Raw genomic sequence first — 16918 nt, 5'->3', positions numbered from 1 at the left:
AAAGCAGCCCGCCCGCCCCCTCACCGGGCAGCCAGCTCAGCGCACCCGAGAGCAGAGCCCGAGGAGCCGGCCTCTGACGGTGCTGGCGCGGCGCTTGCCAAAAAATGCCCCTTGCATCTCAATTTCCCGGCCGTTTCTCTCGCAGCCACGGCTCGCCCGGGGCCACCGCGGCTCTCCAGCGCAGCCCTTTCGGCGCTTGTTCCTTCCTTCCCCGCTCCCTGCTTTCCCAAGGCCTAACGCAAAACGCACTGCCAAGAAGGCGCAGTGGGTGCGGGGGCGCCAAGCGTGCCATGCCCCGCAGTCCCCTCCCAGCCGAGCCCAGCTCCCTGGACTCTCGATTACAGAAATGAGTGTCATTCAGACCAAGGACCGCGCGTCTGCGGCCCAGGTCTCCGGCTCCGGGTGCCTCTCTGGGGCTCCTGTGCGCTCTTGGCCCCAGTGTCGCCGTCCGCAAGCCTGCGCCCCCCGACCCGGGCTCGGGAGCGCTCCCCGATCACCTCGGCCACGTTCACTTCACTTCCTCCCGCGGTCCGGATTGCAGCAAAACCGGGCAGCGCGAGGGCCAAAAAGTGGAAAGGAGAGCGCCTTTCCGTGTCGCACAGCCAGCTCGCCAACTTCCCCTCCCCAGCCCCGACCCTCCCAATCCCAACTGCAACTTTTTCCCTTCCGTCTCGGTTTCCCCTTGGCTGCGGCGAGCGGGCGCCGGGCTGCGAGGCGTGGAGCAGGCGGGCGGGCGGCCGCGCGGCTGCGGGTGGCGGTGCCGGCTAGAGCCGCGAGCCGGCGAGTGGGTGGGTGCGTGGGGAGGGAGGAGGGAGAGGACGGGCGGGGAGAGAGAGGGGTGTGGGGAGGGAAGGGAGGGGGAGATTCCGCTCTCCTGCCGCTCCCAGCCCGGGCGGGGGGCGGAGGGAGGAGGCCGCGACGAGGGAGGGGAGGAGGGGGAGGGAGGGAGTGAGCCGAGGAAGACGCTCCGATAACCCGTGCGTTTCGTAAGGCTCGGAGCACTTGTACATTTCTGCAGGCGCGCGGCGAGCCATTCGCGGTGGCTGCGGCAGCTCCGACTGCATCTTCCTCCTCCTCCTTCCCCCGGGCTCCGGGTGTGTGTCTGTGCGAGTGTGTGTGAGTGTGTGTGTTTTGCAGGTGTGTCCGTTTTAATTCTGCCCAGTAGGTGGGACTTGGTGACTTTCGCACCATTTTTTCCTTTTCCATTTTTTCCCTTTTCAAATTTTTTTTGCCTTCCCACCGTCTGTTGCAACCCTGCAAAGTCTCGGAGTCGGAGAGCGCGCCTCGCTTCCAGAGCCCCCGGACCCGGCGAGTCGGCGAGCGCCGAGCCGGCCACCATGCCCGGCAGACCGCGCCACTAGGCGCTCCCCGCGGCTCCCACCCGGCGGCGGCGGCGGCGGCGGCGGCGGCCGCGATGGTTTCAGACGCTGAAGGATTTTGCATCTGATCGCTCGGCGTTTCAAAGGCAGAGCCCCCCTCCCCCTTCCCCCCTCCCTCGCCGTCTTTGTTTCCTTCCCCCCCTGCTCTCCCCACTCCCCCCACCCCACCCCCCTCTCCTCTCCTCCTCCTCTTTTTTAGAAGCAGCGATCGGAGATGGATGTCTCTCTTTGCCCAGCCAAGTGTAGTTTCTGGCGGATTTTCTTGCTGGGAAGCGTCTGGCTGGACTATGTGGGCTCCGTGCTGGCTTGCCCTGCAAATTGTGTCTGCAGCAAGACTGAGATCAATTGCCGGCGGCCGGACGATGGGAACCTCTTCCCCCTCCTGGAAGGGCAGGATTCAGGGAACAGCAATGGGAACGCCAGCATCAACATCACGGACATCTCCAGGAATATCACTTCCATGTAAGTCAGGCGGCCGCTCCCCAGCCCGCCTCCCCCTCGCTCCGCGCCTCGCTCTCGCCGGCCCGCGGCCGGGAACCGGCCCTGCGCCCGCCCCGGCTCGCCGCTGCCCGCCGCTGCCGGGCGCGCGCCAGGCTCGCTCTGGCTCGGGAGATGCTCTTGGGCTGCGTGTCCAGGTGACTCCGGCCCTGGCGAGGCGTGATCCGGCCGTGCGTGTGTGCGCCTCTCCCCGGAGAGGACCCCGGCCGGCCGAGGGCTCGCGGGGCCCGGGTCCCCCCCGCGCCCCCGCCGCCGCCGGCTCGTTTCGAGGGTGCGGATGGGGCTCTTCGCCCCCCACCAAATAGCAACAGTTTGGCCTCGCTCAAGTGGGATAAAGTAGACGAGGTTCGACTCTCCGGCAGGGGCGGCGGCGGCGACGGCGGCCGCGGCGGCAGCGCTTAGCCTGGCCCGCAGGGAAGGTGACAGATAGGGACTGCTCGCGATCCAGCCGAGATGTGTAACTGTTTCCTTTTGGAAACAGCAAACACGCTGACAAGTAAACAAGTTGGGAGCTGGCTGCTCGCGGGGACTTCGGACGTGCGGAGGCCGTCATGGACGCCTACCTCTTCCCTTTCCCTCTCGCCGCCCTCTCCAGCCCCATTTTGGGCATTTCCGAGACATCCCCCTTCCCACCCTCATCTGCCTCTGGGCGCCTCCGCATCCCTTCCCCAACCGCTCGGGATAATTCGAGTCAGGGTGGCGAAGGGTGGGGAGAGGGCGTGTGTTTTGGGGGTGGGGGTTTCTGGTATGGTCGCGCAGATCCGTTTGTTCGGAAAATCGAACTCCGGCTGGCTTTGGCTGGGTTCTGCCCCGTCTCAGTGAGACCTGTGGTGGCCTGCTCTGTTCTTCTTATTTTTCTTTGGTGGGGATTGGGGGAGCAGAAGCAAAAGGGGGGGAAAGCAGGAGCTCAGGGACGCGGAGCCTGCCCACCTCTTCTCCCGTTGACCCCTCCCATCCCGCTGTCCTGGAGACGGGTGTGAGTGGCCCTGGGGCGTTCGGAGCGTAGCTCGCCCCTGTTTCCCTCCAAGGCTCTCACCCCTTGGGGACCCCAAGGAGTGGGTAGGAGGATGAGAAGGGTTTGCCCTGAAGTCCTGGCCAGGGTCTGAGGAAGGCATTTGGGGTGTCTCTTTACCCCCTGGGGGGACTCAAGAGGGGCCAAATCCACCTTCGGTGCTTGCTGCTCTCCCCACACCTCCCTGTGCTTCAGCCCAGTGCCAGTGCCGTGGGCTGCAAAGCTGGGAGGAATTGCAGTCCTGCTCTCTCGGAACCGCCGGCCCTCTTGGCTTAATGGAGACTCTGCTTGCGTTCTTGCAGCTGACAGTTTGAGGGGAATGGACAGCCCAGGAGATGTCCCTGACTCCTGGCCTAGGACACAAGCTTGACCCATATCTCTGCTCTGCGTTCACCCCCTCACCCCCTTCAACCCGGCCAGAGATGACAAGACAAACAGACAAGGGAGGGGGAGAGGGGGGAGGCGGGAGGGCCAGGGAAAGAGGACAGACCCAATTGTGCCTCTCCCTCCCTGCAGGCCACAGCCTTCTAGCATCCCCGGGGAGGCAGGGAGGGTCTGGAGTGAGATCTTCAGGGAAACTCAGACTTGGAGGTGCACCGTGGGGCTGTGTGTGTGCGTGCGCGGTGGGGTGGGGGGAGTTTGGTGGCCAGTCTTGGTGCTCAGGAGCCAGACCTAGGGATTTCCGGAGTGGGCCAGGGCTGGAGGAAGGTGTCCCAGGTGCCCAGTGTGGGTCTCTGGGAGTGGGTGAGCTGCGTCCAGCTTGTTCTCTGCTCCCAGGATGTGTGTATCTGTAGGAAGCCAGTGGGAGGCAGGGACAGTCACAATCACGTAGGCTCTTTATAGCCACACAGAGGTGTCGCTCCTCTGAAAATGATGCTCAGGGAAGCAGTTTGATAGGGAAGAGTTGGGTTGCTCTTTCCAGGCTGCCAGAAAGGTCCTCGATGGGAGGGGACTGGGGCGGTATCCCGCCCCCATTGGCGTTGGAGGGTCTCAGAGGGCATCTGGGAGGATAGAGCAGGGAGTGGATTGGGAGCACCTCTGTGTGTGTGTCCCCATTCTTGTTTCAGGACTTGGGCTCTGGCAGGCCATCAGGACTCTTTTCCCGAAATCCACCCCAACACGGAAGGGCAAGGGAACTGGATTCCCACAAGAGCTGTGCCAGTGGCAGGTGGGGGAGGGTCAGAGGTCATGGGTCGGGCGACCTCTCCTCACCAGTCTCCTCCCCAGTGCCCTGTTATATCTGTGGCTGGTATTGACTGAACTGGGGAAGGGCCCAGCCTTCCACTCTGGAGGCAGAGAGCCGGGGGAGAGGGAGGGCGGTGGCACTTACCCTGGGAAGTCACGTCCCCATCCAGATTTTACCCCTGAGGAAATGGAGGCTGGGTGGTAGAGTGACTTTCCCCAGGCACACAGCCCCAGAGGGGGAGCCAGGCTCAGCATCTGAGCCCAGGCCCCCCACTCTTTGGGCAGGCTGGAGGGGGGTGTGTGGGCAGGGAGCAGCGCCCCAGGGGAAGGGGGCTTCAGCTGAAGCCCAGGCTTTGTTGCAGAGGTGTTCTTCAGATTCCTGATGCTACCAGGGAAATGGGGTCACGGGGTCCCCCAGTCTCTGTCAGCCTGAAGCTCTAAGCGCTGGGCTATGCCCCAGGGTGCAGCTTGGGCAGCCTCTGGGCATGAAGAAGAGGCCGGGACCTCCACGGATTCACCCTCCTGTTCTTCGGGCCGTCATGTTCTGAGCTCCCTCCCTTAGGTGCCGAAGCTCCCTGTGGCTCTGCTTCTCAGGGGTTGCGTGTGGGAGAGCTTCCTTGTGCATCTGTCCTGGAGCCTGGCCGAGAGCTGCCTTTGGTGGGGGAGGCTGCCCCGTCAGTGTCAGGAGGAAATCAGCTGCAAGGCACCAGGCCAGAAGTGTGGGTGTCACCTCTGCCCCTCCCAGAGCTGCGCTGCTCCCCAGGGCCCTCCCTGTTGGGCTCTTTCTGCTCAGAAAGCCAATCCTTTTGCCTTTGGAGCTTTTGACACACAGTGACCTCACCTAGAAGGATCCATGCGCAGCCACGCCCAACCAGGCTCTGTCGTCACAAAGGCAGGAGGGTGGTGCCCCGGGTGGGCTGTCTGGGCTGCCTCTCAAGGCCAGGCTTGCCTGGGGCTGGGTTGGAAGGGTGCGACCTTTGGCTGTTAGAAAGAAGGTTGGGGAGAGGGTGGTGTCACTGGGCCAGGTGTTCTTGGGGCTGGCTCCTTGGGCTCCCAAAGATCATGGGCTCTTAGTGGGGACTCTGAGCTGCCAACTGGGTCTCACCCTGAGCCACCACAGGGTCCCTGGTACTTGGCAGCTCTCTAGTCCCTTTATTTCTGCTCCCCGCCCTGAAGGTACACTCCTGGTTGGCTGAAGGGTCATTTGGGCTTTGGCTGCTGTACTGGCTCCTTGATGCTCTGTCTTTCTAAGGGTCAGGAAGAGACCCAGCCTTGACAGTTACCAGCCAGGGGTGGGATCCCAGCAGGGGTGCCATGCGGCTCATTCAGGGGACACAGTGAGATGCCCCAGGATTGAGGCTGGGCCTGAGAGAGGTAGGCAGAGACACCAGGGACCTTTGAGGTGAGATTTAGAAGCGGGAGTGGTTACAGCTCCTGGAAAGATAGTAATGCTTCCGGGATGACAGCCAGGGGCCCTGGGCTCCAGGGGTCCTCAGGCAGGGCCAGAGTCCTGAGTCCCAGCAAACCCAGCAGGCCAAGCTTCTGGGCTGTGGCCAAGGCCATCAGCCCTGCAGCTTCGTGGGACCTGAGAACATGACAGCTTGAGCAAAACCAACCCAGCCTGTCCATAGCTTTGAGAGTGCTTGTATACTGGCCCCAAGAGGCCTGAGCCTAAAGCCTGGAAGGTTCCTCAGGGTCCTGCAAGGCTACGGTTGTCCCCCACCTGGCTAAAGTGGAGTACGCTGCAGTGAGAAAGGGAGGGCCTGGTGCCCGCTCCCCTGGGAAGCCCTCCGTCCTTGCCCTGCCACTCTGCCTGCTGGCTCCTCCTCCCGTCTGACTCTGGGGAAGGACCAGAGCCCTCCTCAGCTGGCTCTTGGGTAGGGTGTGGGTAGCCTGTGGCTCTCCCTTGGGATGGCACTTGCCAGTATCATGGCATCTCTACTGTGGCCTGGGGTCCCCATCTCAAGTGCTCCACTGGGTGTCTGGGACAGGGGTCATAGGCACCATCTTCAGCCTCCGCTTGGGGCCTCCAGCTGGCCTGTGGCAGGTTAGGATTAGGGAAAGGGATGGGACAGATAAGTCCCACCTTGGCTCTTCCCCCAACCCTCTGTGAGCCAATCAGAGGATTGTAGCCTTTCTGAGCCTGTAAATTCAACTATGAATTGAGGCCATGGGCTGGAGTGTCTCATCCAACTTGGACAGATGCCATTCCAGGGCCCAAGGAACATCCCCCATGGGGCTTGGCCAGGCCACTTCTAAGGGCACCTCCTTTGGGATGGTGGTGACACTTGTGATACCACCAGGAGGAGGACATGGCGTGCTCCTTCTCTGGGGAGGGGCCAGTTTTTTTTCCCTTCCTTTCCTTCCCACCACTGGAAAACTTGGGCAACCCAGAATTGGACACCATTTGTGACACATGACACAATTTGGAGTCAACTGCCCAGACCAAGTGCCACACTTCACAAGAATGTGCTGGGGCCTGCAGCCTGCCATAGCCGGCTTCGTGGTCCCCCCTCTGCACCCTCGGCTCAGGGCCAGGAGGACATGTCCCTCTGCAAAGCTTCCAGCCCATTGCTGGAGCAGGCCCTCCCCTGGGTGTGAGAAGAAAGCATTAGAACTTCTATTTCAAATTATTCTTGCCTAGAAAAGGGAATATTTAATATTTAATGTATGGATTGTAGATATATAAGCATATAATTTAATAAATATGACTGTTTTGGGGTTACAAAATAAATTTTTTATTGCTAAATCATGCATAATCAAAACAGCTTGGCGCCCAGTGTTCTTGTGGTGGGGAGGGTCTGTGCCTGAGAAGGAGACAGGGCGGTGACAGGAGGGGTGGTCCCGAGCCACTGGCCCCCACTGGTGCCGTGCCAAGGAAGGGGTGCCTAATGGGGGATGTGTGAGGGACCAGGCTGGGTAGGGAGGGGATCTCAGCTCCCCATCAGGGTCCCCAAGGCCTGCACACCCCTCCCTGGGGCCAGGCCAGCTCTCAGAAGATGGCCTCCTAGTGCCTCTTGGGTCCCACCTTTTTGTCCCCATTCCTCATCTCCGTGATTCAGTTAGATCATGTCTTCCAGTTACAGTTGCTGAATTTATTCTGTGACAGCTACTTGCAGTACTAAGCAGAGATTGCCCGTCCCATTTTACAGATTAACAAAACAAAACAAAGAATAAAACTGGAGTCCTAGGTGGCTGAGTGGCCATGGCTCCCAAGTGGAAGGACCCAGAAGCTCCTCTCCCGCTGTCCCCTCACTGCCTCTCCGGTTCTGTTGGCTCCATTCTTTCTTGGGCTGTGGCCCGTCCGCTGTGGTTTGTTGGGAAGGGAGATGCAGGGTATTTTCATCCAGAAAGTTCTTTTTCCTCCAAAGGGCAGCACTATGGGAATGACCCATCTTTGAGGGTCTTGCGGAGGGTGGCTGAGTGTCCTGGCGACTGGTCTGAGAGTGGCCCAGATGGAGGCTGGACGCAGTCACTCCGATCTATTGGTGACCGACTGAGTGATCAGCTCAAGTCGTTTGTCACTCCCTGAGCCTCACTTGCCTCAATGTGGGAAACACAGCTGCTGCTGGTGGTGGGATGTGTTGGGAGCTGCTCTCTGATGGACTGGGTCTTAAAGAATAAGGTCTCCAGTGAAGCCAAAACCAAAGGCTAGTGACCCGTGGAATCCTTAGAACCCCCCAGGAGCATCCTCAAATTTCTTGCTGCCTCTAAGTGCACAGCTCACCAGAATTCAGAGTTAGAAGGGACTCCTGCCCTCATCTCCTCCCTCATGTTACCCATGAGGGTCCTGAGGTGCAAGAGAGGGGCAGGGACTCAGCCGGGTTCCACAGGTCACTGGGAGACTTTTCTTCCCAGGCGTGCTCCCAGCTGCCGGTGCTGCCTTCTACTCAGCCCTGGCTCCTGTTCTGGGCACTTTGTCAAAGCCAGAGCCTCCCCCATGACTGTGTCTCCCTCTGAGGCGATGTTTCCAAATTCAGGGTCCCCAGAGGCAGCAAGTATGCGAGGCTGGCAGCCCCAGGGCTCTCCTTGCAGCCTGTAGCCCATGCCGATTAGAAATAAACTCAGCAAGGCCTTTTGCTGAGCTCTGTTCACATATAGGGCTGGGGAATCTGGGGCTCCCTTAGCAGGCTTGGGGGCCTGTCCTTTCTCTCTGGCCTCACTTCTGTTCCCAATTCCCCCAACTGGCTTGTCCCATCAGAGGTGTCCCAGGGTATGGGTGGTGGGAAATTCCAGATTCCTTCCCCAGACAGAGGTCATCAAGCATGGAGAGGACCCTGGCAGCTGCTCACTTCCTCCACCTGTCTTTCCCAGAAGCTCCCTGGGCCTGGCCTCCCTCCAGCTTTGGACAGATTCCTCCCCTCCTCTGGGCTTCAGTTCCCTTATCTGTAAGACAAGGATAATAATAACTACCACCTTAGAGCAGCGCTCTGTTGAAGTTCAGTGCCCTGTGTCCGGCCTGGCAGAGAGGAAGCTGTCAATACATGATCACTAATAACAGCTATCATTTACTTAGTGCTTGATAACTAATAATAGCTAGCGTTTATTGAACACTTACTATGTTCCAGACACTGTTCCAAGCACTTTAAGGGTCTTACCTCATTGTGGGCTCACACCAGCCCAATAAGATAAGCACTATTATTAGCCTCATTTTCTGGATGGGGAAACTGAATCCAAAGAAGGAACTTGGTTAATTTCATGCAGCCAGTAAAAGGCAAAACAGCCTGGCATTTAAATATTAAGCTATATTGCCTATATTCTTTTGCTATACTATTATGCATACTAGCATGCACATACATATATGAGTATATGCACATACACACATGCATGAATATATTGCCATGATGAGAAATTGATAAATAAAAGATTGACATGAAGGTCTAGGAAAATCCTTTGTTTTGTGACATTGCAGTTCTCTGGGTGATAATTGCCCTGGCTAGGGTTGGAGGGGAAGTCAAAAGGGATAATGATGGATATGATGCTGGCCAAACAGTGCTGGCCAACCCAGTCCGGACAGGCCTCTCTAATGCTGGGGGAGGCATTTGGTTTCCCCTCCTGACCTGTTCCCAACAGACGGCCTCTCCCAAGACCAGGTCTCAGCCACACCCTCCTCCCAGGCCTTCTTGATTACCCAGTGATGTCCTGGCCTCTGAGGTCAGGTCAGCCCCACCATAGACCAGGTGCCAGCTGAGGCTGGCTGGGATTCAGGAAGCTGGTGGCTGGGTCCCAGCCAGCTCTCCTCTGGGCTGAGGCACTGTCAGCAGGACTGTGCCCCTGATTGCCCATGGCCACAGAGAGCTTGCATGCGGAAGTGGAGGGCTGGGTGGCTTCTCCCAGGTAGAGCTCTGGAGTACAAGGACTGCCTCTGGGTGCAGAAGAGAAGGGGCTGTTTGAAGTGCTGGGCAGCTAGAGTTGGAGGCTGATGTTTAGAGCTTGTTTCCTGAAGGGTGGATCCAGGTCTTCCTTGCCCCCTTCGCAATAAGCAGCTTTTACCCTACCCTCTTCCTCTTTCCCTATCTCTGTGCCCTTGCTACACATGGAAGCTCCATCTGTCTCTTCATAGGGATGAGCTATGACATGGGAGATGGCTACTACTGTCCCCACAGAGAGAGCAGGAGCGTCCTGCAAAACAGCTAAAATTGCAGGGCAAGTGTTTACGTGCACATTCCATCTTTGCTGCCTCTTGGCCTTATCAGCTGGTCACATCATGGAACCTCTCCAGCCTCTGGCCTCAGTTTCCACTTCTGGGAGTTGGGGTCATCTAACTAACTCTCCAGCCTGGCTCCATCACAGGGTCAGTCGTCCCTGTTGGACCCTTGCAATGACATCCTCGATGGGTACCATGTTGGTTATTTTCTTTTCTTGATGTCTGGGAAGATTTTCGAGTTAAGAAGAAGATTAAGACTTTGAACCACAAATTATTAGATATGGAAAGGGGGCTCAGAAATAATTTGGGCCGAATCCAGTTTTATGAAGGAAGAACTTGAGGCTCATGAAAGGTGAATTGACTTGGCCAGTCACCCGGTGAGTTCCTGGCACAGGGCACACCGCCTGCAGAGGCCCTGCCTCCCTGTCTGGGTTGGGTCTCTATCTCCCTTCCCCTGCTGGTGTTTGCTCTGGGGCTGAGGGATTCAGGCTCTATCAGAGGCAGGGAAAGGGGCCCTTAGCTTCCTGCAGAGAGGGAGAGAACGAAGGGAGCACTCTTAGATTTGAAGTCCTTATCCCGGCGACCTGCCTCGGTCCGCTGGGGTGTGTGCGTGTGTGTGGGGGCGTCTGTGCACAGACACAAGTGCATCCCTTCTGTGTTCTGTGCACATCACCTCTGAGGTCTCTGTAAACAAATCTTACAGCCTTTGGCTTCCTGCCTGCCCGGATCGTCTGCGTCTAGACTCCCGGTGGCCGCCAGAGGGCAGTGCGGCGCACGAGACGGTCCAGGGCTGGTGGCGGCGTGGGAGCTGGGGATGTGGCCCTAGCCTGGTGGGAAGTGCACCGCCAGCCCTGCCTCTGGGAGCCTTGCCTGAGCCAGGGCGGGGCAGGCAGACCAGCTGTCCCCCACACGAGGCCTCTCTCAGCAGAGCTGGCCCTGCCTCTCTTATATCTCTGCAGTCTGGGGATGTGAGACCCCCACCGGGGCTTTCTGGCTTTCCAGAAAGGAGGTGGATGGGAGAGTGTCCTGGCTGGATGGGAGTCTACCTGAAGTGCTTCCCTTTCCGCCTGCTCTCAGCAGCAGCAGGAGGCATCGGCATATTTGCATGGGGGGTACTGGGGATGAAAGAGTGGGACGTGGATCCTTTGCAGGAAGGTCTGCCCAGGAAGGTCGCAGGTTTGATGGGGACACGGGAAAGTTGACAGCGGTTACACTGGGGTCATGGGAGAAGTGAACTTTATATACTCCCTCAGGCTGTTTGGTATGCTGGCCCAAGTGTGTGGGCCTCTGTCACCTGTCCCTGCCCCCTCACCCATGCTTGGAAATTACTGGACACCAAGTAGCTACTCCGTAAACGCCAGGCCCTGACATTGACCTTAACCTTAACCTCCCTAGACCCTGTGTCTGCTTTCAGAGATGACCACAGACAGTGCAGGGTGTGGCAGTGCCTGGCCAGCTGGGGTCACGGGCCCTGACTGCACTGGCTGGCTTGGACAGGACCTCTGTGCGTCCTGTTGGCCCTCCATCTCTTCCAGACGGTCCTGTATTTGAGTTAGTGTTGTCCTGTTCCACGCGGTCGGCCCACGAATGGGCCTTGTCCTACTAACTGGGACAGCAGCTTTAGAGACCGAGTCTTCTGCTCTTGTGGTAGTGCTGGGCTTACTGGGCTGGGGCCTGTGGCTGCCCCGAGGCCGGGCCCCCAGCTGCCGGGCCAGGGCCGCAGGCTGGGCCCTCCCCGTGTGGTCAGTCTCTCCCCACCTTCTTGTTTCTCATCGTTTTCCAGGCGTGGTCCGTTGAAAAGCAGGAATGCAGCTGACATTCATGGTCCTCTGACCGGGCTGGAGGTCCTTTGCACAGACGGCCCTACTTACTTATGGTGAGACTAGAGGAAGCTGTAGCTCATGACTCTGCCTTTTTCCAGCTGTGACCCTGCGGTGGCTGCTTAACGTTTTTGGTCCTCAGTTTTCTCATCTGAAAGACTGTGAGAATAATAATAATGCAGGGTTATTGTAAGATTTCAATGAGAACATGGGCGCATGCGTGTCCGTGTGTGCGTGCGTGCGTGTGCGTGTGTGCATGCATACGCGTGTGTAAAACTCTTAATGCTGGTTCTGTCCCTGTCGTTTTCTTCCTCGTGCCATCGCCACACGCCAGAATCGCATCCGCACGAGCAGGGTTATGGTTATGGCCTTCATCTGTTCTTCCTGCCTCCGGCTCAGTTTACACACTCGCCTTCTAACCAGGGTGGGCAGTTAGAACAGTTCCTGCGCCCCAAGCTTTTCAGTGGTTCCTTTGTCCAAGAGGCGGCTCAGTGTGGCGGGAAGAGGAAGGAAGGAAGTCAGTCAACTTTCAGTTTAAATCCAGGCTATAGGCAAGTCACCGAATTTCTCTGACTCTCAGCTTCCTCATCTGAAAAATTGGGCCGATGATGTTCATCTTGTGGAGTGGCTGTGAGGATTCGGTGAGATCATGGTAGGTGCCCGGCATGGGATGGGGACACAGAGGCCAAACTGGAGCGTGGCCCGTGGGAGTCTGTGAGAGGTGCTGGGTGGCGACGTTTCTGGGTCCTTGAAGAGTGGGATTAGAAGTTACATGAGGGGAATGAGCACCTGGACAAAAGCGAGGGAGGCCAGAGAGGGACCAAGATGGCGTATGTTTGGAACAGGGGACAAAGTGACAGAGGCACACGTCTGCCACAAGCGCAGGGAGATTGTTATGGTTCCTGTTGACAGGAGACTCCTTTGGGATACCAAGTGTCAGAGCGTCCCAGGCAAAGCCTTTCCGCGCCTGCCTCCCCCACGGCTCAGTCTCAGGAGTTTGGATGCCAGAAATCTCCATCCACGATAATTTAGCAGCACTCTAGCCTCTTGCAGATGTCCCATGTGGCTTTATTGCTCTTCTTGCCCTACGTAGCTTCCCATTCACTAGCTGATGCCCTCTTAGCTATTGCAGTTCCATAAACCTGTCAGCCACTGTTGGGGCTTCAGGACCAGCCCTCGGAGTAGAAACAATTTAGGGATCCAGTTGGATGGGGCGACCTAAAATCCCTCCAACCCAGCCATGAGAGCCTCCGGTGCACGTTCATCCCAGTTCCCTGTTTGGCCACAAGAGGGCACTAGACCATGTTTTCTGCAGGGAGGCAGGTGCCGTGGAGCCGTCCTAACATGACTGTGCCATCCATGAAGGTCCCCGCGTGTGGCAGTTGGCTTCTTCCCAGATGCCAGCTAGCTTCTCTGAGGTCCTGACAAACCAACTTGACTCAACCAGAGCCCGTAGCACTGAGACTGATATATCAAAGGAGGCTAAATTGTGTAGTGAAAATGTCATGCAATTTGGCGTCAAACCCGGGTTCCCATCCTTGATTTTTTTTTTTTTAACCTATTAGTAAGTCACTTAGTTTCTCTGGGCCTCGTTTTCTTCACCTGCAAAGCAAGGTGTTATTGGAGGTGTTGCTGTGAAGAGTAAATTGGATGATGTGTGGAAAGTGTCTGGAACATGGTGGGTGCTCAGTGCTTGGCCATGTGTCTCTTTCTGGGAGAAGGATGAAGTTAGGTCACGACTCAGAGGGTTTGCATGAGATCCTGTTGGCCTGGTGGGGTCATCTGACCCCCACCCCAGTGCGCATTCTATGGTTCCAACTAATTGGGGGCTGCAGTGATGCTCAGTGGCTGGAATGGGGAGCAGCAAGTGTATTCCGATCTTGCAGGGTGGGGATGGTGGGGTTGCTGCGGCCACATGAGGCCGAGTCACCGTTGGGGGTATTGGCTTCAGGGGTCCCATCAACAGAGTTTCTTCGCCTCAACTGCAAGGTACTAGTGGCGATTCTCAGAGGGTGTTAGTGTAATGGTGGCTACTGGGGCTGTTTCCTGTCTGGGCCCCAGTACGAGGTCACAACTGGAGAAAACACGTGTGCAACTGACTCACTTTATTGTAGCCAACCAATCCTGGCAGCTGAAAACCAGACCCTTTCTGGTGTTTTCCAGGGGGTACTATTTTTTTGAGATGCTTTAGTACAATCTCTCTGGTTGACCTCAGCCAAGAGACTTGAGCTCTCTGAATCTCAGTGTGTTCATCTGGGAACTGTGTGGGTTGGGCCGGTTGACTGCAAGGGCCTGTCTGGCTTGGATTTGGGTGTCAGGCACCAGTGTGTACCCTTTGCTCAGTAAGTTCGCGTGTGGGGGTTGGGACTGGGTGAGAAGGGGGCAGTGATGACTGCTAAGCTTCAGGCTTTGCTGGTGAAGAGACCCCAGCCTGGAGCGAGGAGGGGCTTGCGTCTGCAGAGGGTGGCTCTGGGGCTGGGCTGGGGTGTCTCTGCCTCCTCGTCTTGTGTAGCCTCTTCATTTATCCACCTGAGATCCAGGAGGGAGCCTTGGCAGACAGGCCGGGCTCAGGAAGTTATTTAATATCAGCTTTGCTCCAGATTGTGTTTCTGACTCCCTGCCACCTCTTAAGTGGCAGTCATTTTAACAAATGTGGCGATAAGACACTGAGTGGGAAATAACATGAGAGTGGGGAGGGGGCAGGGGCACGGGGGAGGGGTGGAGTCTTATTCCCTTGGCAGAAACCTCGTCTTCGAGGCACTTGGGAGTAAGAGCAACGGAAGAGGAGCCCGGGAAGCCCCTGGCAGCTGAGGGAGGGGGTCGAAAGAAGTGTCTGATTTTAGGGCCTGTGGCCCATGGCTGCAGCTTTTCGTCCTCGGTGGGGGGGCCCTACGTCCTATGGGGGCTTCTGGCTCCTGTCCCTGGGGCAGGTGTTGGAGGGGCAGCCTCGTATTCCATTTTTCAAAGGACTGTCTTCTAAGTGCAGAACAGACCGCTAATGGGGACCTGGCATTGGTGGTGTGTTCGGCCCATGGTGGCTGCTGAGCTGCATCTGTACCTAGACTGTGGGGTGCCCAGGTGTCTGGCCGCCTGCCTTGCTGCCTGCCAAGGCCCAGCCGAGCATCTGGACTACCGAGGGAGGATGAACAGATGCGCTAGCAAGGCCAGCCTGGCTCTTCCTTCTGCAGGGCCAGAGAGGAGAGGAGCACACCCGCATCCCAGCACCCAGCACCAGCCCGGCCCGGGCACGGTGCTGTCCCGGGGCACAGCGTAGGGAAAGTAACAGACCACGGTGCTTCCCTCTTGGGGTGTAGAGTTGAATGGCGGACACAGGCGTTAGACAGAGGATTTACAGCTCGAAGTGTTATCTCGAGAGAAGCAGGGACAGAATTTTAGAAAATGGGTCTAATGCAAAGTTTAAAGAAAAATGTGTGTGCATATATATATATATATATATGTATATGAAAATGTGGTTTCCCTGAGGTGAAGAGGGTCTAATTTTCCTAAATAGAGTTTTAGAAATTCTAGATTTTCCTGCTCTCAGATCCACTTAGTGCGGACGCCGTGGGGTGAGGGGCCGCGGCGGGGCCCCCGGCTGTGGAGCTGGTGCGTCGGCCCCGCCGGTGCTCGCCGGGCCCCGTGGTGTTTTGGGAGAAGCCACTTCTTGAAGGGGGGGGGGGGGGGTTTCCTTTTTTTTTCTTTTCCCTTCTTTTTTTTTTGGGGCAAGGTTTTGGGGGGCGGGTTGTTTTTTTTGGAGGTTGCCCCGGGGAGGCTTGGGTTGGGGAGGGGGGGCGGGGGGGGGAGGGGGGCCCGGCTTTGTTTTTTCGTTGGGCGGTTCCCCTTGGGCCTTCTTGGGGGGCCGTTTCTTGCCTTTGGTTTTTGGCCCTTTTTTTGGCCTTGGTTTCGGTGGCAGCCTCCCACGGGCCAGCCCTGTGAGAGCTGGGAGGGCAGCGGCGAGCGGGACGGCCGAGGCCTACGCGGTCCCTCGTTCTAGGGTGTGTGCGGTTGGGCAGCAACCCTCCCGCTCCTTGCCCTTGTGGGCGTCCACCTCTAGAGCCGGGAGGCGGGCCAGGTGTGCTGAAGGTGGCTAGCAGATTCCCTAGTTCCCCCCAGGGGCCGAGTTCCTGGGAGAAGATCCTGGCAGAGGCTGGGGAGGGGCAGCTTTCTCCCCGGGTGCTGGGCGGGGTGAGGAGCAGGCTGGATGAAGACATTGGCCCACAGGGTATCGGGGGGTGGGCCCAGCTTCTGTCTCCAGCACCCACCCGGCTGCCACTCTGCCCAGCCAGCTGTTAGCCTCTTCCCCGGCCCCCCTGCCTCCTGCCTCCTGCCCCTGGATGGACCGGCCCAGGCCCCGCCCGTCCTCCTCTCCAGCTCCAGTGTGCTCTGGGCACCTAGGAGCAGACGTGGCAGGACAGTGACCTTGGCATCCCTGAGCCCCACCCAGGATTCGTTTTCTAGGGTCATTTCTTGTCTCCGTAGAAACGACTGGCCACTCCTCCTGCCCTGCCCTGCCCCCCCCACACCCCCCCGGGGCCCTGTGGGCTGTGTCTCCCGACCAGGTAACTGATGCCCACCTGTGTCCTCCTGTCACTCACTCAGGGCTGCTGCTGCCTGCAGTCTGGTCAGGCCTGCTGTGGCCCCGGGCTCCACCCTGCTGCCTTCTACTGCCTGTCCTTACGTGTCTGGGGTGGGGGCGCTGGACAGGGCAAGGGGCACGGCTGGCACCTCGGTCCAGCTGAGGCTCTCCGGAGCCTTGCCCTGTGCCCTGCACGGCGCTAGCTCGTTAATGTTTGTCTCCTCGCCGTGCTGTGGCTCCGAAGGCGGGCACCGAGGCTCGTTCCGCTCTGTGCTCAGGAGCCGGCACCTGGCAGGTGCTCAACGAAGGCCTGAGGAACAGGACTGGCCCGTTTCCTCCACCAGAGTGTCCCACAGGCCTACAGCAGACCGCGCAGCGTGGTGGTGGGGCACACGCCTCTGCCCGCATGCTGGGCACGTCGTCCTCATCACTCTCCATTCCTCTGTGGCCTCGGGCAAAGTGGCCTGTTGGAGGAATCTTCTAGAGGAAATTGGACTCATCATAGTGAGAGCAAAAGCACTGCGTGGTGACTGTTCCAGGTGCTAAGGACACTCTTATTTTAACCCTGTTCCATTCTCGGCACAGCCGGAGGAGGCAGGTCCTATTATCACCCTCATTTTGTGGAAGGGAAATCAAGGAACAGAGTGGCTGGTTAACTTACCTCAGGGCATTCAGCTAGTGATGGCAGAGCTGAGGCTTGACCTCAGCAGGGCTGGCTGCAGACTCACACCCCCATACTATGCAGCACCCCTCCCCTGGCCTGCCTCCCCCCACAGCAAGCAGGCCCCCTTTGGCCGACAG

General features: G+C 58.2%; 1 protein-coding gene across 7 annotated transcripts in view; it reads left to right on the top strand.

The window, feature by feature from the left end:
* Positions 1 to 990: 990 nt before the first annotated feature.
* NTRK3 (neurotrophic tyrosine kinase, receptor, type 3) overlaps positions 991 to 16918 on the top strand; it is a 355136-nt gene continuing 339208 nt past the window's right edge. For 4 of the 7 annotated variants that reach the window (XM_012643693.1, XM_012643692.1, XM_012643690.1 and 1 more), the window contains exons 1-3: positions 991 to 1094; positions 1263 to 1465; positions 1579 to 1841. In XM_012643693.1, coding sequence (XP_012499147.1) covers positions 1594 to 1841 — 248 coding nt within the window. In that variant the 5' untranslated portion in view covers positions 991 to 1094; positions 1263 to 1465; positions 1579 to 1593. Of the gene's footprint in view, positions 1095 to 1262; positions 1466 to 1531; positions 1842 to 16918 lie in introns of those variants that run through there. The other 3 variants (XM_012643691.1, XM_012643688.1, XM_012643694.1) reach the window with 1 other exon arrangement.

This window comes from Propithecus coquereli, unplaced genomic scaffold (assembly GCF_000956105.1).
Source record: "Propithecus coquereli isolate 6110/MARCELLA unplaced genomic scaffold, Pcoq_1.0 Scaffold20, whole genome shotgun sequence".
Taxonomy (NCBI): Eukaryota; Metazoa; Chordata; class Mammalia; order Primates; family Indriidae; genus Propithecus; species Propithecus coquereli.
Note: the sequence above shows the minus strand (reverse complement) of the source record. Positions and strands in the feature narration are given on the sequence as shown.